The 25,416-nt window shown below is 34.8% G+C and overlaps 1 protein-coding gene across 2 annotated transcripts in view; it reads left to right on the top strand.

The window, feature by feature from the left end:
• Nucleotides 1-25,416, top strand: part of LOC119077788 — a 94,837-nt gene that overhangs the window by 61,947 nt on the left and 7,474 nt on the right. For both annotated transcript variants that reach the window (XM_037185095.1, XM_037185097.1), the window contains 3 exons: nt 6,316-6,535; nt 13,897-14,074; nt 17,195-17,334. In XM_037185095.1, the coding sequence (XP_037040990.1) occupies nt 6,316-6,535; nt 13,897-14,074; nt 17,195-17,334 (538 nt within the window). The remainder of the gene's footprint in view (nt 1-6,315; nt 6,536-13,896; nt 14,075-17,194; nt 17,335-25,416) is intronic.

Raw genomic sequence — 25,416 nt, 5'->3', positions numbered from 1 at the left:
TTGTTTGTAACTTCAGCAGAAGAGCAAAAAATTTTAAAATGATTGAAAGTTACCATCATCAAAATTGCATCAGCCAGAGCATACTATCCGCAATGACTTCATCTATTAATATCAAGCAAACCGGCACAACTTAAAATTTAAACTAAAGTAGCAACTTATCAGACGCTCCATCCATTACAATTATGTTCTAGTGCTAGACCTACATCACTATTCAGACATTGCAAGTTTGAATCAATTACCGATGTCTAAACCGAAATGTGTGCAATTTAGAACAGTAACCGTACATCTTGATTATTCATTTCAGCAATATGATCTTCCGGTTATAAATAGATTATTAACATTTCCAGCCACAACCACAAGCAACAACAACTTTGATAATAATGCCAAAGTTTGTTTGTGTCTGACGAAATTTCGAATGGGTTTGATAAACATACATAAACCAATTCTGTGTGGTGTATTCTAAAATTATGCAATGCGACCATATATAGCATAGCAGAACAAACAAATTAATATTGGGATTAAGTGAATAGCCATTTTAGATTGTGACGAATGTTTGGGGGTAATAAGGATAATTTCGCAGGCCGAAAATTACCAGAAAACCAGTAAAAAATCGAATGATGAGCGATACAACTGTATAAGCAGTGACACTGATGTATAATTTGAATGAAGAGTTTCCTTCAATAAGTTCTTGCGATGGTTCGGAGGTCATGGAATATGAATCAATCTATTGAAAATTTAGTGACAAACCCTTCACACCCTTTGACCGATTACAAATCTGGTCAATTCTTCACAGTTTAGGGATCATTCATAAATTACGTATCGCTTTTTCAGTGTTGTCACCAAAATTAAATCCTAAATAACTCGAGCAATACTCATCCTGTGAAGTTAAAATTATGTTCATCCCCTCATTACGGGGATTATTAGAAAGATAGAAAATGGTTTTAACCTCGCAGGCCGTGTATTTATCGACTTATTTAAGATTTAATTTTGATGGCAGCACTGAAAAAGCGTTTCGTAATTTATGAATGATACCTTTAAAAGGTAGTGATGCACACAGTGTTCTATGAATGCGTTACATTGTGGTTTAACCTCAAGTTTACCATTTATTTTTTATTTTGATTTAAATCTCAGCTGAAACTAAACTGTTTACCCTGGTATCGGAATTCTAAAAGAAATCGCAAACTTTAAATCATCCTTGATGTCGGAAAGTTAAATGTTTTTGCGGAGAGGTTTTCCCCATACCACGCAACCAAACTTTTGTGTCTATTCCTAACAGAAAATGTTTTTTTTTTACTTTTCTTTAAAAATAATTCAGATTCAATGAACAATAGCATTCTGGCAGTTTATCATAAAAATCGATTTACTCTCTCAAATTTTTTTAAAAGAAAGAATGGCGTCGTCGGTCGCCGTCGGGCTATAAGAAGAATCAGTGGCTACATTAAAAATAGCATACCTCTTACGCTCTCTTATGTAACTATGTCGGAATGGTTAGGGATGATATATAACTGACACGCCGAGGATAAAGTGTGTTTTGTGTACGTAGATCGGATAATAATCTGCATGAGAGCGCCACGTTATACATTGTAACGTTTTATAAAGCACTCGTTTTGGGAAAAATGAATAATAATGACAAATGTACACCATCGGTTTTCGGTGATGAACGTAAAATGAATAATAAAAACTGCCTATATTCACAAAATTTGGCTCACTGACACGTTGTTTGGGTTTATGCTTGGAAATTTGTGTATATCAAAATCACCACATACACCCACCCACACACATACACACACTTTAAGTCGACTTCATGCTTGAAAATATATTGATGGCGTATAAACAGAGGCTGTTTCAAATTCTACCAAAAACAAATCGAATTTTTTTTTTGTTGATAAAAATCAATTTAGTTGATCACGATTTTGGCATCAATCTTGTATGATCCCATTTTGTGCTATAATATACATACGCTTGGCATATACGCCGGGGATGATATATTAAATATAATTTCAAATTCAAATAATAAACATAATAATGGAAACGAGATGTTCGGCGTATGTTCCTTATTACCATCTCTCTGCACCGCACACTAGGTCGCACCTATTGGTAGGATCATATCCCTTGAATGTCTGAACTTCTCAATAGTTTTTGTATTGAATTGATTGATTTCAATGAAATGTAATTTTAATGCCACAAAAACATAATTATAACAAGAACTACGTGAACGGTCTTTATCTATCTTTTCTGAGAATCTTCGAAAAGTTCTGTGAACACCGATAACTTCATTTTATGGAGAGGAATTACGGTTGTCATTCTCTAACGGGTTCCTTTTTCAATTCCATTGCAGTTAAGGTCAGGTCATGCTCGCTTACATCTGTGCGATATATTCGACCATGACCTGGACCTGGACCATGATCCATTAAAATGTCGTACATTTTAGTGTTTTCAGCAGAGAAATGATAAGTTGGTACGCCTGTGGCGAGATAGAAGAAATCTGAGGTTACAAATTGTGTACGGTATGGGATAGAATTACATACGAATTCTCTCAAGAGAGGTGCCAATTTTTTCGACATGCTCCTTCTATCTCGCCACGGGCGTACCAACTTATCATTTTTCCTGGTTTTCAGTGGAGAAAACCATTTGAATGTCCAACATTTTAATTGTTTTCTCTACCAAAGACATTAACCTGTTTGACATTTGAACGGTTAAGGCCCGTAATAGGGAAATGACAGGACAGTTTCCCGAAAATGTATGACAAATTGTAACATAAAAATTCAACGAAAAAATTCAAAGAAACCTCTTATACTTTCCATTGTATTCGGGCATAGTCTCTTTAGGTCGCCAAGGCATATTTGAACACTAAAAACTTTTTACTCGATGCAAAAACAAAAAGTTTTTTTTGTTTTGTCGCGACAAAAACACAGAAAATATTTCGACACAACTGTGACACTCCGCTACTATAAGTACTAGAATGAATGTTTGCTGTGTTCACTTCGGCATAATTAGACTTAGCGAAGTCTTGTTAGCTTACTAAAAAAATGGGAAAGGTTACAATTTTAATAAATGTCTACCATCGCTAAAATGTCCGACACTTTTTTGAATGAAGATATTTTACCGCCGAAGTGAACACAGGAAACATTCATTCTAGTACTTTTAATAGCGGAGTGTCACAGTTGTGTCGAAATATTTTCTGTGTTTTTGTCGCGACAAAACAAAAAAAAACTCGAGTAAAAGCATCGAGTAAAAAGTGTTTTAGTGTTCAAATATGCCTTGGCGACCTAAAGAGACTATGCCGAATACAATGGAAAGTATAAGAGGTGAGTTTCTTTGAATTTTTTCGGTGAATTTGTGTTCAGCTTGCTGAACCGATAAAACCCATTTTCGAACTTGACCTGAGGTTTTCAATATACTTCATAAGAATGAAAAAAAAAGTTTTTGAAAATCGGTTGAGATATATACTCAAGTTATGGTGTTAACAAAGTGCAGAAAAGTGTTACATTTAAGTACAATTAACGCTGTTAATCATATTTCCGTACATTTTTAATCATAGTGATCGTGTTACGTACGGTTCTGTTGTAAGACCCATGACTTACAGTCAAGGGAATTATACGTATAGGATGGTATGGCCATATGTATTTGCGCCGATACCGTACACACACACACACACTGGTTCTATTCAACATTTAATTTTTGCCTTTTTCCCTTTCGGTTGCGGAAACAAGCCTCGCTTAAAAGTTTTATTTTTTTGCGTGTTTCCCTTCGCTTGTAATGTATTGTCATAAATTATGAAACAAAATCTCTTTAGCTTTCCCATGGATAGAGGGAACAAAAAATATTTTGCTGTTTAAAGAGAGTGGTACGATTGCTGTGAACAAAAACGAACAGCAAAAAAAATGTTTGGTAAAAAATACCGTATTGAAAGCCAAATAAAAAAGATTATTCATTTTCTGGTTTCCAATTAGAGTCATATATCAGCAATGAAACATTTTGACTCGTGACGGTTTTTCGTTACCATATCCGAAAATATCTCGGAATCAGGAAATTTCAAAGCAGAATACAAAACCCAGGGAAAACCAACATCAATAATTTTTAATTAAGGACAAAAACAGACTTTTATTTATTATTTTGTAGTACTTTTGCTGTTTGCAGCTATTGTATACGAGCATGGAGCGGCGAACATTATTTATCCGATAGAAGATGGAATTGAATTAGGTGAATTTGAATAATCTTGAATGACTAATGTGTACCGAGTTTCGGGGGTTTAATTGATGGAGAGCTGACCATTAATTTCAATTTGCACTTTATGTACTTTAATAATGGATGTATGTATGCGAGGTGTTACGTATAGGTTAATTGTTCCATAAAAAAATATTCGTTCAATGGGAAAAGGGTGAAGTGTGCAATATATATCTTAATGATACGGATATTAAAAGCACATCACGTTTTAATGAAATTATCGGCATTAATCGGTGTGTGGGTACGATCAATTTACTAATGCATTGTTAACAAATTTATCGGTTATTCTATTCAGTCATGGTATTATATAAATTAGTAGCTCCTACATTACAGTGCCGGACTGGCTTGAAAAATCTCTTCGGGGAAAATCCATCTTTTCTGACGACTGTTTCAAATAAGGCTCATTGGCTGCGTCTGCTCACAATTTAGAAGCTATACGAAAAGGTAGACGCTATTTGCAACAACGGTTACGAAGAGTGTCCACGAGATATTATTACCACGAGCGGAGCGAGTGAAAACTCTATAATTTTGTTCTGGTTTATGAATTCAATTAAAAATGGTTTCGATTGACTAAAGTTAAAAAATTGCACCAAATTTTACCCAGCGCCAAGCTCGGCTTCTTCGGTGAATCACTGAAGAAAATCTTTGCTCTCAACGTCATTCAATGCTTAAAATGGCGATCCGACTGACTTCATCTTGTGTTCATCTTCTTCATATTCTTAAGTGTCCACTCCACTCAACAAAAAGTACTCCGTGAGAGGGCCGTGAGAGAGCGAGCTGTCAAATAATCAAGAAAAAATTCAATTTTGTCTCTCACACGGAGTACTTTTTTGGTAAGAGGAAACTAAGCATTAAGAAGTTTCATTGAGTTTCGAAATCTAGATTCATTTGCTTATCATAAGGGCCTTAATTCAAGAAGAATTAACTAATTCATAGAAACATTGCGCGAAAATCCCGAGTAGAAATAGTTCTTCAAATAAACCGTTTCAAACGTTTCGATGAAAGCTCACGTCGGATATTCACGCGAGTAGAAATTGTGCTTTAAAAATGAAACGTTTTTAATGAAAGGTCACGTCGGGTAATCAGCCGAGTGCAAAAAATTAATGAATCAGACGTCTCACTTGCTTGCACACGAAGCAACATATGTTTTTCATATAAATTTTTCATAATGTTGTACCCGCTTGTGAAAGATGTCTGAAGCTATAATAAGCAACGGAAAAATGGTCGTCCTGTGTCATGTTCATTGAAAGGCGACATTCAAATCTTGGTGAATGAAAATCTAAAAAAAAAAACCATTTGGGTGTTCGTCCGACTCAGGCAAAAGACTCTTCGGTAATCCCCCGAATTCCCAGTGTGGCCAGTCCGACACTGCTTACATAAATGTGAAGCGTTTATCCAGAAATTTTGATGTTTTATTATTACCTCAAAGTAAATTGGATAAAGCGCTGAGTGGGTGCTGCCATAAATTGCAGACGATCGAAGTAAATTGCTATGAATATACACATCCCTTGCTATTAACTATACGTTCAGCCATATAATCAGGGTGTGAAAAACCGGCTCGTCTAATGACTCACAGCACACCTCCTTGTTAAATCTGTTGTTAGCTATTATGAATAACTAATTTTATTATATGTTAGTGACGACGTGCGGTAGTCTACTGCTTATATTGTCATTTATTGTAAGAGAAAAAGCTTAACTCGAACAAGAGCGCAAAACCACCGGCTTCGTATTTTGTCTGTGAGATTAGACGGTTATACCTATGTCATCATCATCACTTCACTACGGTCACAACGTACACACAACGTCTATATATATATCTCTATGTCATTATTTCATTAGAATCGAAATTGGAATGCTGATTGTTTTCATGGGGTTGCGCATCACTGTGATATCGTCGACTCCGACTATACTTAACTATATAATCGTCCAGTTCTTTTGTTATTGGTTTTCTCTTGTGTGTGTACTGGAAGATTGCTTTTCATTTCGCCGAAACATTCTCATTAAGCATCACAATATGAAAGTTAACTGGAGAATCCAACCCAAGGAATTTCACTTTTTTTTTTAAACACATAATTCCCATTCGTCTAGGTATCTTGGGTGCGACGGAAGAGCGGAGAAACCCATTTGGATCTGTTGACTGTTGGAATGCACACATACAGTGGTGACACTCGATATAAAATGGAATTCCAGTATCCGAACAATTGGAAACTGAAGATTGAATCAACCGTTAAAGAAGACGAGGGATCTTATTTTTGTCAAATATCGACACATCCACCACGAGTAATACAAAAGAATTTATATGTCAATGGTGAGTAAATAAGGAGAAGGTTAAAGTTGAAAGTTTTATTGGCTTTAGTTTTTATTTTATATGGACTGGTAATATTGCAGTTCCACGGTCCACTGATTCTAGGAGTTCAAATTTATAATTAAAATTTTTGTGTTGCTTCTGTTGGTAACTGTTTTTTTCTTCTTCGACAAATGTATTGTATACCTCGCCTCCGACTCTACAATTGTCGAAACCACAGTTTGTTGCTTAAAAACTGTTACTTCATGTAATTCATTACTTTCACATTATCCAACGTATACTATGATTCGCTGGCCCACTCGAACAGTTATTATTACATACACGTGCAATGTTCGGTCCCTTGGGGAAAACGTTGATCTCATGAACGAGTTGTTGTTCTAATTTATTTGTTTTAGGTTGAACTTTGCGACAGGGCAGCGAATAAAATACAATTCATTTGATGCTGCGAAGTGGTTCATAATTTCGGGAATATTTTGTGACACTCGCCAACTGTATGATTCTAAGCATATCTCGCTTGGAAACTGTTATTTTTACTCGCCTGCGGTAAAAATACACTCGTCAAAATAACAGTTTCCGAAGCTCGTTGCTCGAAAGTACTCTTGTATGTTCAAATCAAATCACAACATTGATCCGTCATGTAATGAATCGCGTCCGATTCATCCAATTTAATCTACTATTTGTGCTGTAAGAAATATCCGCCGTCACCAAAAAAATATTTTTAAACTTTTTGGTAGTGGACTTGCGTCACACCCGCTTAGTAACGTGCGGGCATGATGTGGCAAGTTGCAATGAATAGAAGGGAATGGATATTAACCGTAACAATTCTCGGGTATTGCTATGAAACAAAATCAGAGAAATGATAACAGATGGCGCTGCATCTGCCCGGTGAGGCTGTAGCAAACTCCATCTGTTATCACTTCTCTGAGCAAAATAGATACAGTGCAATCAGAAAGTTGACGAAGAAGGGAACAAGCAAACAATAGAACAATAGAAGCTAACCATTGCCTATTTTATTGTTTAGAACGTGCGCAACTACTTACTTGCCAAGTAATACCTGGGTGTCTGAAATAAAATTCTTTGTATTGTAATCTACTGCTGAAAGTGAAAGAAAACAATAAAAAGGAATCAAACAAAAATATCAGTTGATGCTGCAACATTGGCTTGAATGATACCATTAAAAATGGTATAAAATCCGATGCAGTCGATATTTGAAAGTAAAAATGAAAATAAATGTTTCCGAAATGTTCAGTCATTCAACGAAATGTGTGTTCTATACATACATGTGTTGATGGTATAAACCGCGTTTTTATTCATTTTTATTACTTTATAATGTCAGACATTACATTAGGCACACGAAATAAAAAATGAAAAATTTTCAAATTCACGATAAAAAACATAAAGAAAAACCCCGTTATAACATACCTTATCTGCGTACGTACGAAAGAAAAGTAAATAAAAAGCGTACTTAATGTTTACTGAAGAGTTATACATGTACTTCAGTTTGAATGCTTTCAGTTCTTTTCTTGTGAATTTTATTTGATTTCGTATAAACATTTCATGCATTAAAAGTTAAGAATTTTTCTTTTTATTTTCTGTTGGATTCTGTTTTTTGTTTCAATTCAATTCCATGGAAGTCAGAAAAAGGGAAGAAAATATCACACAATTGAAATGTTCATGTTTCAATACGAACTTCAATTGAGAGATAATTATAATTCAAAAAAACAAAATTCAAAACATTTGGAGTGGTTACAAAAAATGGGAGAATTTACCGTAGAAAATCTCGGTGTGGCCTGTTACACATTCTTTTGGGTGGTAAAATTATGGTTGGTTTACTAAAGTATACGTCAAGACAAAAAGAAGACAAGAACCGACGGGAGAGGGGGACGTAACCTTAATTCAACATAAGTTTGTACGTTTCTAATTGGGAAGTGCTGTTGGAAACTAAATCACAAATGTAAATAATAGATTTTTGTATAATTTTGTTACTTTTCTAGTCAGATAATTACTAGTGTTAGCGCTCTTGTTTTGCAAACTTCACTGCTATTACATTTCATCGATATTTACCAGAGTAAAGTTATTTCATTAAGAAATAGAGCGCAAAGAAGGAAGTACTGGAAATAACAGTTTTTGCACTTCTATATAAGCCAACGGAGGTTTCCTATGGATCAATAGTTTCGTTTGTCCCACACCACTTTCTAAGCTTGCAAAACAGATACAAGAACTGTATGTATTGATTGTGCAATTGAAATTTCAATGTAATAATGTGAAATAGCGAGACTTTACGCAAAAATGTTTCGAAAACTATTGCAGATGTGCACTATATCGCTTGGAGAAGAACGCACAGAACGATGAAAAACCCATGAAAAACTTGTTTGAGTTCAGTTCACTACAATTTTGTAACAATAAATTTGGGATCTCATTGAAAAATTAATTTAATATTCCCAGACCAGCAATACAACAATTAGAAATTATTTGAAAAGGCTATTCCTAGCGTGTAGCTATTGTCACATGTCTCATAAGACAGTTTGCGCGAATGACTTATAAATAAACTTATGAGTTGGAAATTACAAGTCACATACAAGAAGTTCTGGACGGTTACTTCTAGTTTCCAACATTTAAGTTGACTTATAAATACGTCATTTGCGCAAACTATCTATTAGCGAATTATATAAGAAAAATGAAATTTCATTGAATCAGCTCTGTTTCAAATCGGATGACGGTGTCAATAAAAGTTTTAGCGATAGTTTAAAACATAAAACATCGTTAGCCTATTTGAGTCGGTACTAAATGAATGAAATTTTATATTTCTTACAAGTCGCTAATGTGACACGCCCCGTTTTTGCATTTATTACTTTTAATTGAGTAAGTTTTTCGTCTTCTCATTTTGAAGATCTCTAGTTTTACTTAATGATTTCGTTTATTTTCGAATAATTACCGAAGGGACATGAGTTCACAGGCGACGAAGTGTCGAAAAATTGTCGTAAACAGCTGACGACATTTATAGATGTTCCCTATGCAAAATATCTATTTGAAGCATCTCTGAATCTAAAGAGTAACCATACTTAGTTCTTCAATTTCAGAAGTACTTTCCTACTTCTTCTGTAAATAGCGTACCCTCTTGTATGGTTTTCCAGGCTTGTGCTCTTATCCTTACTCTTTTTGCGAACGTATAACGAAATGGTTGAATCTTCTAATTTTCAATGTTCTTTTTTAAAATTGTGGACCTTCATTAAAAACGTTAAAAGTAATAATTTTGCAACTTATGAGTGTGCATTCAAATTTTCAGCGGTTCCTCAAAAAGTTTGTAAGAGGCAAAAAGAAAAAAAAATCAAATCACCACAGCCCAAACATAATACTCAACTGTAAACTGGTATTCCATAGCTGCAACTTCTTTCACTGAATGAGATTGCATAATATTTTCCATTTACAACTAAAAGCCAGTTTTTTTTTTAAACACAATTCCATAGAATCCTCGTTCTCGAAAAAAATTTCCATTTCCCTTAAATATAATATTCTGAATAAAAGACTACTTGTGAACATTGTGTCTCCCTTTCAGAAATAAATTCCTCTTCACAGTGTATAGATGTTAAATTCGTAACAAAGATAAGGGATAAGAAGTTTTTTTTTGTGCGACTGTAAATACATGGGCAAAAGATTTATTGAAGAGATTTTCCATTCATTTGAGTAAAGATTTTATGAAAATTATTGACATAATATGAGAATCAGTTGTTGGTATATGGATTCAGCATTTTGATAAAGATTGTTGTGCACAATGTAAAGGTCTCCTTCTCAATTTTTTCTTATCCCAAATATTTATTTTATGTTCTTGAATAGTTGTAACGTAATTTGGTGCCGGGGCTCTCTAGCGATCAAAGTAACAATTGAGAGCTTTGCTGCGAATTTCTACAATGAAATTTGATTATTGGTTAGTCGGTTGGAAAACTTAAATGGATTTTTTCTAAATGAACATTTCGGATGATGAATATTTTAACTGAAATTTATTCGTAAGTGATGGAATAGTTTCGCGCGATGTTGAATCGTCAATTATCTGCTAAATGTTCTGTAAAGAACTCTGTTTGCATTCTGAAAGATAAATCCTAAGACGGGAAGTAATACTTTTGTGAAGAAACGAATCGTATAATGAAATGAGTAGGAAAACGGTGATAAATTATGGTTGTTTGTAATCCTAGTTTGTTCTTGTTTTTAATTTTCTGCCATTTACCTGAGTCAATAAAATGGATTCAGAAGTTCTATTCTATTGATACTTACACGAAAAACGACTTTTAGCCTCGATTTTAACTTTAGATTGCACTTTAAGATATAGCTAAAACAGGGCTTATTAGCCGGAAAAAATCCTAAAAACTGCAAAATTAAAAAAAAAAATATGAATGGTAGGCACTCAGGGCATAAGCTATAACCCTGAAACAATTTCAGAATTGAAAAAAATAAATAAACAAGGCATCAGAACAGTCGGAGCGTTTGCTGCGACTTAGCCCCGTACGACCCGTAATCCTATTTCGTCCGTAACCATAATACATCCGTAGCCGTAATACCGTAATACCCGGAACCCTAATACGTCTACAACCCTCTAATGCGTCTGTTACCAAAATGCAAGTCAAGTTGGGCATTGTCAAATTTACTGAAACTGTTCATTTTTAAAATTACGAAAGCCCGTACGAAGTACCTCTCAAATAAAACCAACAATTTACGATATTATTTTAGAAACCCAAAATTTTTGCCAACTTTCTATTGGGTATTCAATTATCTCTCAAATGAAACAAAAACTAGCAAAATCGGATGAGATTTACTCGATTTATGTGGAAAAAACACTTAGGGCCGAGTAACGACCTTTGAGCCCTCCCAACAAGCTCGCGTTGCATCCTACACAAAAACAATGTTCAGCAACTTTGTTCTACTCGTCAATACCTTTCATTTGATATATCACAAGCAGGAAAAAAAGAATTTTGAAAAAAGGTTGTGATTTGGACGGACGGACGGACGGACATTTTTTTATTGCGGATTCGTCATCTATGAACATAACCAAATGCTTTGCCCTTACTGTCTGCTTCCAATTCGACGTGTTACAAACGGCATATTAATCTTATAAGCCCCCAGTACTTCGTACGGGGCTAAAAATATTTCAGGAATTTTTATAGAATTTTACGGAATTACCACAAGATAAAGCCACCACCTAAAAATTGAAGCATAATTCCACTGAATCCACAGTTTTCACATATTGACATTACCACTCGTAAGCTTGTCGTAACGAGGCGAAGCGGAGTAGGACAAGCTTACGACGTGTCCTGAAAAGTTACGCTTTTCAGCACTCGCAACAACAAATACTATTAATCAACTTCTTTCCGGACTGGTATAATCTATTAGAGAAATGATGGAAAATTGACTTACTTGGGTCAATGTATCTCCCAGAGATTTGCAATATGCTTCTACTCAATGCAGCATGCGTCTACGGAGATAAATTAACGTAATTGTATTCTTGCTTTAGTCCCTCTAGCAAACTAATAATATTAAGACGAATCTACACTAGGCTAAATTGTAGCCTACATTTCGGGGCAAAATTATTATTATTTTGATGATAATTGTGGATCCGCATCCTTTTTCGAAAAAGTACGACCATAGTTTGGTGTTAAAATGTGTTAGTTTTCAGCAAAAGTTTAAATGTTTGTGGTGATGTGACCTAAATCCGAGAAAACTCAAAATAAGTGTCAATTTTCGTGAAATATTGAGTTTTCTCGGACTGAGGTTACATCACCACAATCATTTAAATTTTTACTGAAAGCTAACGATGGTCGTACTTTTTCGAAAAATGATGCGAGTCCGAAATTATCATCAAAATAATAATAATATTGCCCCGAAATGTAGGCTACAATTTAGCCATGTGTAGATTGCTCTTAAGAGCAATGAGCCCTTTGCAATTTCTAGCCCACATTTAGGCGCAAAAATATTCGTTTTTTGATGATTTATATGAACCAAAATCTTTTTTTGAAAAATTTAACGGAAAAATTGTTTTGTGAGTCATCACTTGAGCCACTTACCTGTGTAGATTACATAAATTTACACAATCTACAAAGGTTTCTCGAAGTGACATAAGTAATTTTTCCTATAAAAGTAACACATTTTTGCGTGTTTTAAGTTTTCAAAAAAAGATTTTGGTTCAGTGAAATCATACAAAAACCAATATTTTTCCGCCTGAATGTAGGTTACAAATATGCAATAGGTCCATTGCTCTTAAAGTGGTAAAAACGAAAATTTGTTGTGCTTTTTGCTTTGTTTTGACTCAAACAGCTCACATTTCTGCGAGAAGATTTGTTTATCGTCGAGGGAGAAGCTTTTCTTTCGAGCCGGAGGCTTTTATCATCCTAGCCTCAGAATAAAGTCTCGCGATAAAACTATTCTCTTGCAGGTATTTTACTCAACAACAAAGCAAAAGATCAAGATAACAAAATTACGATAAAATGTCATGTCTAGTGCAGAGACCTCGTTATATTCATCATATTTTCATTCTTTTTTTACTGATCATGCCAGTAAAGTGTCTAATATTTCAGAGAAAAGTATGAAATGCAAAGAAAAATCAAAAGGTTTTCTGCAGAAAACTTTTAGTTATTTGGCTAAACTGCGCTCTTTAATAGTTTAAATCCTTAAAAGTTTCCCGACGTTTTCCGACCACGAAAATAACATGTAAATGAAAGACGAAAAAAACAGCAACCATCTCGTCAACTGCCATGTAACAAAAGCAATTTATATAAAACTTTCTCTCATACAAACCCAAAAAGTATGAAAAGAAATCTTAAAACATCATAACGTCATAAGAGAACTCACCCCATTTTCGATAAAATGTCTGATTATCCGAAGTTAATTTTGAATGGCGCTAACTTCGAAAAGTCATTTTTTATTTGAAAATGATTTGCTTCGCAGATTTTCAATCGCTTTTAATTACACTTTTTTTGCATTTCTGTCTTGTTAAACTTCTGTTTTCTTTTTTTTAAACTTCTACCCGATATCATCATTGTGCACCGAATAACCAATTTATTTACGCCAAACCAACCAATTAATTACGTTATTGCAATCAATCAAAACTAATGAGGGATAAAATTCAATCTCGCCAAGAAAATAAACACTCTGTTGTTGCTGAAAATTTGAAACGGAGGGACTATGGGGGTGTTTGTTAACAGTAAAAAAAAATCATTTTTTTCCACAAACAACAATTTGCTCCATAAATTGGTCCTTTCCCTTCGGACTAATTTATGATTTTTTTCTTTCTTTCTTAAGTTGCCATTAAATCATTTTAAAATATTTTCAACATTTTCATCGTCGTCCATTGTGTGGACTTTTTAAATTCGTTTCAGATCCAAAAGTATTAATCATCGACGAAAAAGGTATTCCATTACAAGATAAATATTATGAAGTCGATTCAACAATGCAATTATCCTGCATCGTTCGTCATGTGGCCATGTCAACGTCTGTGGTTTATTGGAGTCATGGTGATCGTATACTAAACTATGATACGAACCGTGGCGGAGTAAGGTAAATTTGCATAAATTACATTTTGAATTCGAAGTAATTTTCTCTTTGATATTATGTTTTGATTACATTAGAAATGTAAATAATCATGTTGGCATAACGAGAGTGTTTATAGGAACATTTTCGCATAACCATGTATTGTGTATTGTATATGTTTCCGAGAAATTGAGTGGAAAGCCAATATATATATATGTTCACGAGTTTGTGCGGTATATACACATTATACATTCAAGCTGTGTGATGTGAAGATTTCTTAAAAAGAGGGTTGATATGTTTATTTACACATACAAGGGTTAATAAGCTGAGGAAACGTCTTTTATTCAAAATGTGTGTATTCACATATCTGTTTGATATGGGTGCACGATTTTAACGTGAATTTAGTGTTCATTCGTTGGGTTTAATTTTGAAATTCATTTTTGTGTTTCATACATTTGTAACTGAGTGACAATGTTGTCCTGCAGCGACAGTTCAAATATCCTATTACTCACGTACGTTCGGTGGGATGTGCGTTTGTAACTAAGCTTAAAAGCGCTACGAATCCTTTTTCGGAGTAGAGCAACGAAACTGAAGTTTTACATTCGGTTTGGATAGCAGAATTGTTTCTACTTATGTTTTGCGTCGTTAACATAAGTGATATGCTGTAATGAACCCTTTAACAGGCAACTTATCGATGATGTTACTTCTTTCAGACTGACAGTGTCAATCTGTTACCTGATTAGCTTTTAATACTTGAGGTAGCGCATTTGACGACACGTTCAGTATTGACTTGGTGGCTGTTCTCAAGTATTGCTTTTTTTGACAATTTGTCCTACAAATTTGAAGAATTTAAAGAAGGCGGAGAAGCATCGAGCAGCTATTGTGAAATTTTATTTCAATCACGAAATTTTACGACATTTCACGAAATTTAATTAAAATTTGACGAAAAAAAAAACAATTATTAAACGTAAAGCTTGTGCAGAATCAGCAACAGCTGAACATCTCCAGCTGGTCGACAAAGACAATACATTTGTATCGACAACAATTCAGAGGCAATACAGCAGCATACATACGTTAAGGTCATCTATGTGCGCACATAACACGTATGACTGTAGTAAATTCGTTGGTTAGAATGTGTTTTGATTGTATATTATACAAGTAGAGTGTGTTTGTTGATCAGCTGGTGAAGTTCAGCTGTTGCTGGTTCTGCACAAGTTTTACGTTTAATAATTGTAGGACCTGCCGTTGAGTATTTCATTAATTCCAGTCACATTCAATCTCAAAGAACACGAAATTTTAAAGCTTTCTAAATACCGTAAATTAAGTGAACAATCATACAATCGATTTGTAGAACGGTGTGCGGTTACAAATTAGTTCCGCCTCGCCCAATTGATTCAACCAAATGTAGTTGTCACTTACATCGTCAATGGCTACAAACAAAAGGAAACTTTCAACCGGAATGTTGGGAAAATTTGTGGTAGAATTGCACATCATAAGATATTTTACAAATGAATTCGGGAGTTTAACTTTGAAACCAATCGTCTTGTCTTTCGGAAAAGAAGGAATTTTAGGTAATTGAGTTGTGGTAAATATGGTGGTTCTCAATTTATGTTCAAGATGGAGATCACTTGAGGTTTTTTGTTATCCGTGAATCGGTTGCCGGGATCTCAGACTAATTCATAAAACTGTGACTATTGTTTGTATGACACCCGAAAATTGAGTCAATCTTACGTATTTAAACCATTTCGGTATTTCGATATTTAGGTTTATTTCTATAAAAGGTAACTAGTAGGGTGGGTCGATTTTCTCATTTCTAACGTCTGCATGAACGTATACTGTGATCGTTGAGTAGTTCTGCTATTCCAACAAATCACATTAAGATCATGAAAATTTTGTACTTTACCTAAAGTTTCCCCACATGCATCGTAGTTTCCACACAGCTGGAGAGGGAATTCCGCATCAGTTTTCTTTTCTGGTAGAGTATGATTCAGTATTTCACTGAAAGAAGTCAACAAAGCCAATGTCCACAGAAAAATATTTTTAGATTTTAGTAAAATGAAATGCCATCGTGCAGCACACGACCTCAGGAATGCAGAACAGTAATCAGTTTTTCAAGCGGTCCTATATCGGCTTGGCAATAAGAGTCTCAGAAAAGGATATGAAGAAACGATACCAAACGCTTTTTCAAACTCTTAACCCCAAGATTACTGTTCCGGAGTCCTGAGGTCATGTGCTACGATGGCAATTTATTTGAGTAAAATTCGTCTGGTAAAAAAAAATAATTATTTCGGTTGACATGGGCTTCGTTGCAGCGACATCTTTCGGTGAAATAGTGAATCGTAATTTATCGGTAGAGTTGACATGGAATAGAGGAAAGAGAATTGATGCCGTAATCCCTCTCCTGATATCAAGTAGTGTAAATATGTCACATCTACTCGAAATATGAGGCAGTCTGTAGAAAGATCAGGGACTATTTTTGGCAAACCTTATACCATCTTTTCTATTTTCCTCAATTTTCCTTTAAAAATATTTTTAGACAACTTTGGAAAAATATATGAAAATTCTGGAAAGTATAGAAAAATGTGGGAAAATCTAGGAAAACTTACGACAATAACACAAAAAAAATCATTCAAGCAGCCGTGGAAGTAGTCGGAAATGATAAAAATAAAAACGCAGAAAGTGGACAGTGACAAATAGGAGTTGAAACTTTCACCTGTATCAGGTAACTCTGTCTCCAGGTAATCTACGATAGCCGCCTCAGCCGTAGAACTCAATACAAAAAATACAACTGTGGCAGATAATGCAGATTGCCTAGAGACAAAGTTACCTGTTGTAGGTGAGATTTTCAACTATTTTTTGTGTGAGTGTTGATTTTCAAAAAGATAATATCGACCCACCCTAAACAGTCAGGTAAAACTTTTAGAGAGTTTTACAAGTAAAGAAAATTAGGACAACCAACAACAAAATGACAACACAACCATATTTGGATGATCTCTTCAAATACACGTCCTTTTTCGGGGTGTTCGAAGAAGTGAGAAAATTATAACCACCCCACACATCCGCCTCATTCAAACTCTCGAAAGTCAAATAAATAAATCCTTATACCGTACAATGGAGCGTCATAAAAACATATTTTTATTTTTCCAGCGTTAAAACAGAAATAATGGAAAAAGGTGCAAACTCTACATTGCTCATAGCAAAAATAAATAAATCAGACAGCGGGAATTATTCCTGTTCCATACCAAATTCAACGCATGATTTCACTGTTTTGGTACATGTCTTGAATGGTAAGTGCAAACTGTTTCCTACAGTAATTAGAAAAATGGGATATTTTATACAGAGCTTGTGTTTTAACAGTTATATCAAGCGCTGATGGTTTAATCGTGTTAAATGTTGATGAATATTTTTCGTTCTATTTTCCGCTACCATTTTTCCACTTAAATGATATACAGCTGACTAACACCCCGATACCATAAAGCATCGTTTATCATGAAACTAAGGCGATATTTCGACCAGCCAAATATGAAATTTAACGGCGTCTATAGCGGATGACTGCAACAAGAGATGCTGGGAAAAGTTATACTTCTGTTTGTGATACGGTTGGTGTTTGCGAACATTATCCAATGGAGAAAGCGCCGACGTTCGTTGTGTACATAAATATAAGCTCCCCCGGTTGGTATATCTCTTTAAACTGCAAAATTGTAAGTTATTTCTCATCATGATGCCGATAAGTTTTGCTGCAGATCTTACGAACATTTTGAACGTTTTATTGACATCCTCGAAACACTTAAATATGAAGTGAAATATCAAGCATATTTTGCAGTTGATACGTCCCGGCAAAAGTGTGTGGCTTTGAAAGTTTAGTTTTCTTGGCTAAAGTTTCTCCATATTTTCCATTAAATTTTTTTTTAGTTTCGCAAAAATGTTGCAATTTCATTTAGTACGAACTTTTAAATTTCTTTATCGTTCGGGGACATGCATTATAACTTTAATGAGCAAAAAACGTTTTCATTAGACACAACTTTGTTGCTAAGACTTCTTTTTAGACGGGTGAAGAATATAAGCTGAATAATGGATTCATATGCACAGTGAATGTTGTGCATAAAAATCAGGGCAATGTGGAAGCTATCACAATTTATGTTTTATGAAATGAACTTACGCCTTGTTGTGAACTTTCCAAATTTGGATAGAACGATGACTCAAAATATGACGTTCGAAATATGTCTTGAAAGTATATTGTTTCGAAAAAGCTGCTGTAAGCTAACTGAAGCTTTAACATTTCTTCAGTGTCTCACATCACATACGATTTTAACGTATTTCCAATATTTGATCTGTCACATACCATAATTTCTGATGAAACTGTAAGTTCAATATATACTAAAGAACAGATTGAGCTTCACACAAATTCGCCCGGAGAGGGTAGCGTCGCGTAATTTTTTTTTTTTTTGATTGGCATTAAATCCGGTCACCGAAGTTGGTATTTACACCAGACGGAAATAGCTTAGAAACTTTTTTTCAACCTGACACCTGAACGTAAATTATGCTACGCAATGCCAGAGAGCAACCTGTATTTCGAGCGCTTCTCAACGGTCAATAAAATACAGCGTGTCATTATTTTTATCCTAATCCGTATTCAGCTGTGAAAGCAAAGATTGCGCCACATAACAAATGAGGACCGGTTAAAGCTTGAACCGTATATCTGCTGTGAAAATATACAGATGTCGCCACTTTAGAAATGATGAAAATGATGAGTCGTTAAGCTGAAAACAAACGAGACATTGAAAACGTGTTTCGGTCCTAGTTTTCATTGATAAATTCAGCAATCGTAATTTTCGATAGAGAAATTTCTTACTTTTTTTGACAGTTGCGACAATTTCGTCATGAAAACAAGGACCAAAACATGTTTTGAATGCTTCGTTTGTTTTCAGCATTAGAGTTTACATAATACAGTCTATACACATGTGGATTTTGTGGGTTAGCTGAATGTGGTATCTAAGTACTGTGAAAGCTGTGATTCGTTTACTGTATGTGTGCTTTGACTTGCAATATTTTAAAATAATTTTTGCATCTGAATTGTTGCCGGTCAAATGAGATCTTTGTTGTAGTTGTTTTCTAGTTTAAGTTCAGTTATATACACAAGAAGAGCAGTTCAAAGTTGGTGGAAGTAGGTGTTGTTTATAATTTTTGAAGAGTAGTTGGTTTGATTTATTAAGAAGTAAGAAGTTTCGTACAACATAATTCACAATTTAAACACTTAATTAAGTGCACTTAAGAGCTAAATTAAATTAAATTGGAACAAATTAAAGCACAAATTCTTGCCAAAATACCTAGGTGTTGTGTCCATTGTGCTGTACACCTCTTTAAGTGATTTAAAAATGACCATTGCAAGAATTGGAATTTTTAGCTTGCGAAGTGTGACTTTTGTGATCGAAGAAGTCGGCTTTTTTTCCCCTGAAAGCAGTTTAAGCCCAATATGAGGTTGGTAGCCCAAAATTTATGGAAGATATGACTATAAAAGTGATATTTTTCGGTGGTCATTAATAGCCAGCAATTTTTTTTCGTAATTGGTGGTGCTTGTCTCACAGAAAATGTTTCTTTGGTTCAAAACCGTTTAAAAAAATGGTTACAAAATTTTCCAAGATAACCTCGACGAGTAAAAATTCGAGGATGACACTTATCACCACTGTTAAGCTGATTTCACCTACTTCACTTACCCAACTAACCTGATCGAGCCAAACTTATTTTTCTCGTGAAGTCATATGCTGTAGCTTTCGAATGACACCGATCTTCAGTTTTTATATGAAAAAATGTAATTTTGGCAACGTTTGGGTCGAGGTGATTTCACCTTACTTCGAAGCAGAATGAACCAAAAATCTTCTAAAAATTTAATTTCGTGTCATTTGGTGCAATTGTGGAATTATAGCGTTCGTTTCTACAGGGAAACAAGTTTACAGAAATCATTTGAGATTTATTGAGAATATCTTGGAAAGTCGAATACAAACAAACACTTTTTGGTCATATCTCCCCGAGACGTTATACTCATATTGACGTAATATTGGTGTTAAACTACGCGTCTTGTCAATAGCTTTCAGCAAAAAAAAAGTTCAGTAAAATCGGTTCAGGTTTCGTGAAATAAACTAGAATTTTCAAAAATTTGCTAAAAAACAAGCATACACTTTTATGGTGGTATCTCCCCGAGATTTTCGGCCACCGACCTAATATGAGACTTAAACGACTGGTCAACAACTTTCAAGGAAAAAAAGTTTACTGAAATCGGTTTTCATTTGGTGAAAATATTTCGAAAAGTCTCAAATTAGCTGGAATACATATAAGAAATCCTGTAAGTTAAATCGAGTTCCAATGGCTCTTCGAGAGTTATAAAAAATGTCATAAACGCTTAGTTTTACGCTGGACATGTGCACGCAAAATGTCTCGCTACCTCTGGGTCTAATCCACCCAATCCACGTCCTCTACCGACTGGGTCGTTACCGATTCCCTTCTCACTGTTAAGATGATTGCTTAGATACAGACTTACAATGAATTTGGTGTTCTTCTTAATGCAGATCACCAGAAATTTCTTTGACTACCTCCATTCTCGCCAAAGTGTTGATCAAACCTGCGCAACTTGCGACCGCTGGTTCAGCTTCAATGAATACCGTACTACGTCCATTTCTGGCTAGTTCGGAGTCTTTCTCATTCCCCAATATTCGGTAAGCGTGGCATCATTGTCACTTGATATAGGATCTCTAGTAATTTTCTAAGTCAGACAGACTTTTCGATCTGGGCACGGAGACCTATCCAACCGCTTATTTCAAAAGTGTTAAATTTTTGAGTGCAAGAATAAGTTTCCAAAAAACGTTGCTTCATTATTCCGACTCCACGCCACAACAAACAAAAAATTAGCTAAAGCACTTTCGTAAATCAAATCGCTCTACATTATCTACATTATCGTATAACTTTCAAGTGCTCTACACACTCAATATCCTATTATATTCTATTGCAACGAAACTGCTCCATTCTATACAGCACATAGCATGTCATAATAAGGAATATAACAAATTGTTTATGTATCCATTCGGTTCTTGTGTACTTTAGTTTATTATTAAAATCCATTCGTCGAAATACACAAGTTCTGCAAACAGCACCGCCGAGACTAATAAAACCCATTTAGACAACTTAAAGAAGGAAAAATTAAATTTTCAACTTTTAAAGTTTTCCATGTTTTCCGTTGAAACCGGTTGAAACGAAAACTCAACATTATCGTACAGCGATGAATACCAACTCGAGCTACGTTACATAGTAGCCGAAAATGATGTGACATTGATTTACTATTTCCCTTTTCTTGAAAGGGAACTTTCGAGGAATAATCGAAATGGAACCTCAAATGGAACAGTTTATAATAATGATTAATTGTAACGTATCTGCTTGTACTTTATCTTGTCAGTTCTATACCATTCCTTTTATGCTCAGATTTATTCGATATTTCTTCGTTGCTTTCTTCATCTTTTTTTTTAAATGCATTAGTTGGGTCAGACGTCTCTGTTGAAATATCCAAGAATTTATTACAATTTTATACAGAGTTTAGGTAGAAATTCGTCTACCTACTCTATTATAAATGAGAAAAAAAAACTCCTAGGGGGACCGGTGTATGCTATTGTTGTCTCAATTTTATCGTTGTTTATTTAATGGTGGTAACGAGGTGTTGGTAACACCGTCCAATTTGCTAAGTTACCTGAAATTTTTGATAAGTTTTAGTCAATAAGGGATCATTCAAAAATGAAGTCCAGTCATTGGGATATGACAGGACAATTTCTCGAAAATGTATGGGAAATTGTATCACAAAAATTCACCAAAAGAATTCTCTGATGCTTTCCATTGTATCGTGCATAGTCTCTTCATGTCATTAAAATTGTAACCTCTCATGATACTGCGCTGAGCATAAATAAATGTAGGTTTAGGTTTCACACTTCTTCAGTGAGCCACCAAGACTTCACTAAGTCTAATTATGCCACCTCTTTGCATATAAATATTGGCAGAGGTTTGATCTACACAGGATATTCAATCACTGATTGAATGAAATGTCTGTCTCTATCCCCCTTATTTTTCAGGTCAATTCTAAGTACAGCCTGGGGTAACGCTACCCCTTAGTGCAAAGAAAGTCTCCGATAGGCTTCAATAAGTGTTTGTTAGGCTTAAGCAAGTTGTTGTAAGGCTTAATGAAGCTAATCTGACATATCATTTGTGGGTTTATTTGAATTCTTTCGGTGAATTTTTGTGATACAATTTTTCATACATTTTCGGGAAATTGTCCTGTCATGTCCCAATGATGTAACACTTTTTCAGTGAAGTCGTCAGAATTAAATCTGAAGAGCAATGGACTCTTGGCAAATTTGAAGCCTTCATTTAGACAGAAAGATAATCGTTTTTGATGAATTCTCTGAACCAAAATCTTTTTTTGAAGAAATAAAACCATTAAAGCACGGAAAAATGTGTTACTTTTAGAAGGAAAAATTGGTCTGTGAGTCATAACTTTACACAATCTGCACCTACGAACCAATTTTTCCTTTAAGACGAATCTACACTTGGCTAAATTGTTGCCTACATTTCGGGGCAAAATTATTATTATTTTGATGATAATTTTGGACTCGAAGCCTTTTTCGAAAAAGTACGACCATCGTTTGGTGTTAATATGAGTTAGCTTTCAGCAAACATTTTAATGTTTGTGGTGATGTAACCTCAGTCCGAGAAAACTCAAAATATGTGTAAATTTCCGTGAAATACTGAGTTTTCTCGGACTGAAGTTCCATCACCACAAACATTAAATTTTTTGCTGGAAGCTAACGCATTTGAACACCAAACGATGGTCGTACATTTTCGAAAAAGACTTCGAGTCCAAAATTATCATCAAAATAATAATAATTTTGCCCCGAAATGTAGGCAACAATTCAGGCATGTGTAGATTCGTCTTAAAAGTGACCTCTTTTTGCGTGCTTTAATGATTTTACGTCTTAAAAAAACAATAATTTTGGTTCAGAGAAACCATCAAAAAAAAAATATTTTTCCGCCTAAATATAGGCTACTTTGCAAAGGGTCCATTGCTTTTAAATCACTTGGGGAATACAAATTTTATGAAGTGGTCTATGGTCTGTCATCTCTTTATGGGACTAGACATAATTTTACCTTCGCAGTTTGCATATTTCTCGACTTATTTCAGATTTAATTCTGAAACTTTCGAGAGCAATTTCCCCGGCCTCAATAACCCTTTTACATTGAACACAATCGTATCCATCAAACCTGTTAAATGTGATCAGTTCATCAAGTCCAATACGGATGTTCCGACTTCCATTCTGTATACAATTCAGTCAGATAAAAAAAAACTTTTGCACCGGTCTGCATATCAAATTTTACAACACGCCCATGTGGCACATAAAAATGCGTTGGGCTTCAATAATCTGCTCAAACGATTGAAAACGTTTTCCGGAATGAATTCCATTTTTTTATTATTCCGTATGTCTGTTGCAAATGAATCGCATTGTTATAACCCGGAAACGTTTCACCATCACCATTTAACGATTTATATTTAAACTTCGGAATCGATATAGCGATTATGGGATTATGTTGAGATGTTACGCCATATAGAATACGGGTGTGATTATATATATATGTACAAAATACCCTTCAGCCACTAATGCAACCAAAAATGAAAACAAAATTGGGAATTCAGTTTCGATTATTTCGAGAAAAAGGGGAAATAAAATGAGTCGGACGGAAATCAAGATAAAAACGATTTAAGGAATAAAATAAGAAAGAAAAGACATAAATTATGTCGACAACTCTTCATTACGTTATTTTCACCACATTTCACTAGTTTACAACGCAAACCGATGTCAAAGCAACGATCCCTCGAATTTATATATCAACATCAATAATATCCCGATTCTGTTTTTCTGGAATCGAAATGTTATATTTGTGGCAGTATTATATTATGTACGTTGTGTACAACGGTGCTTGTCTCTAACGATTTGAAAATAAAATTTTCAGTATTTTATTCTTGAATACAAGCCAACTTTTCGGAGATTTTTTCGTTAGTTTTTAGATTTTTTGTTGTTACGATTTATCAGAAACTAGCGTCGAGCTGGCGGCATACATCAATATTTTTTTTGGTTGCTTTATACAGTTTCTACACGAATTGATAAAACCAAATCATTGTATTGTACCAGCAATGCTGCTTACAATAAGCTTACCATTTTATCAATTGCTTTCATCGACAAATTCTTCAAATTTTATGCAGCCATATATGGATAGAATATCCAGCCACCATTTGAATTAATGCGGTTGGTTATTCTCGTCTTATAATATAAAAGTTTCCCCCCCCATGCATGCGATGATTTTTTTGCGCTAGACGGAAGTTTTAATCTTTTTTTCTGCTTTCTCTTGTCTATTCCATATCCGTCAATATAACGCAACAAAAACGCACATTTTTTTTTATTATTTCTTTCGATCGAAGTTTTTGGCCCTTTTTTATGTTTTCCATTGATTGCGTTGTGGTGAATCAGGGTGGCTATTTTTCAATATTTTGAAATAAAGTTCTGTTTGGCAGTGAAAAACAAGACAAAAAAGAGGAACCTTTTGCATTTACAACGGGGAGAATGTACCAGACGCTGAGACATAAGGCCCGTACGAACCCGGAACGCTAGTAACCGTATTACGTACTTCATGCTCTTGCCCCCATAAACCTAACGAGAAATGCAAAATCAGTTAAAATTTACTGGATTTACGTGCAAAAACCACTTTGGGTCGAGTACCGGCCTCAGCCCTCACTCACGATCCACTCAATCTATTTTAATCAACCTTTTTTTCCAGGGATTGTTATCGGCAATTTGCCCTTTCATTTATCCATAAAAACAATATCTGATTGAATCGGTTCATTGGTTACAGTGACAAAAAAGTTTTCAGATTATTACCTGTGACAGATAATCTTTCCCCAGGTAATGTAATTTCTCATACAAAAACAGCATTTCCTGTCACAGATAATGTGATCAGGCATGAGCGCCGACGGAGAAACCTCGGCGGCGGGTAGCCGAAAAAAATTTCTCGGCGGCGGCGAAAAAGTCGGCTTGAGCCGGCTTAAAACGGCTCGGCTGGAGGTTCCTTTTAACTTTTTTTCAAAATAAAAACGTTTAGATAAATTCATGGAAAATGAACTAGTAAGCATGAAAATGAAATTGTACGGAAAGCGAAAATGTAGGTAGATTAGGTTGTTCAAAGTGCAAGTGGAACTGGTCTTGTTACAAGCAAGTCTGTAAGTCTATGGTTTACTAACACGTCAAGTTTTATTGCCTCAAAACTTGAACTAAATGGAAAATCAT

Source organism: Bradysia coprophila, unplaced genomic scaffold, assembly GCF_014529535.1.
Source record: "Bradysia coprophila strain Holo2 unplaced genomic scaffold, BU_Bcop_v1 contig_24, whole genome shotgun sequence".
Lineage (NCBI taxonomy): Eukaryota > Metazoa > Arthropoda > Insecta > Diptera > Sciaridae > Bradysia > Bradysia coprophila.
Note: the sequence above shows the minus strand (reverse complement) of the source record. Positions and strands in the feature narration are given on the sequence as shown.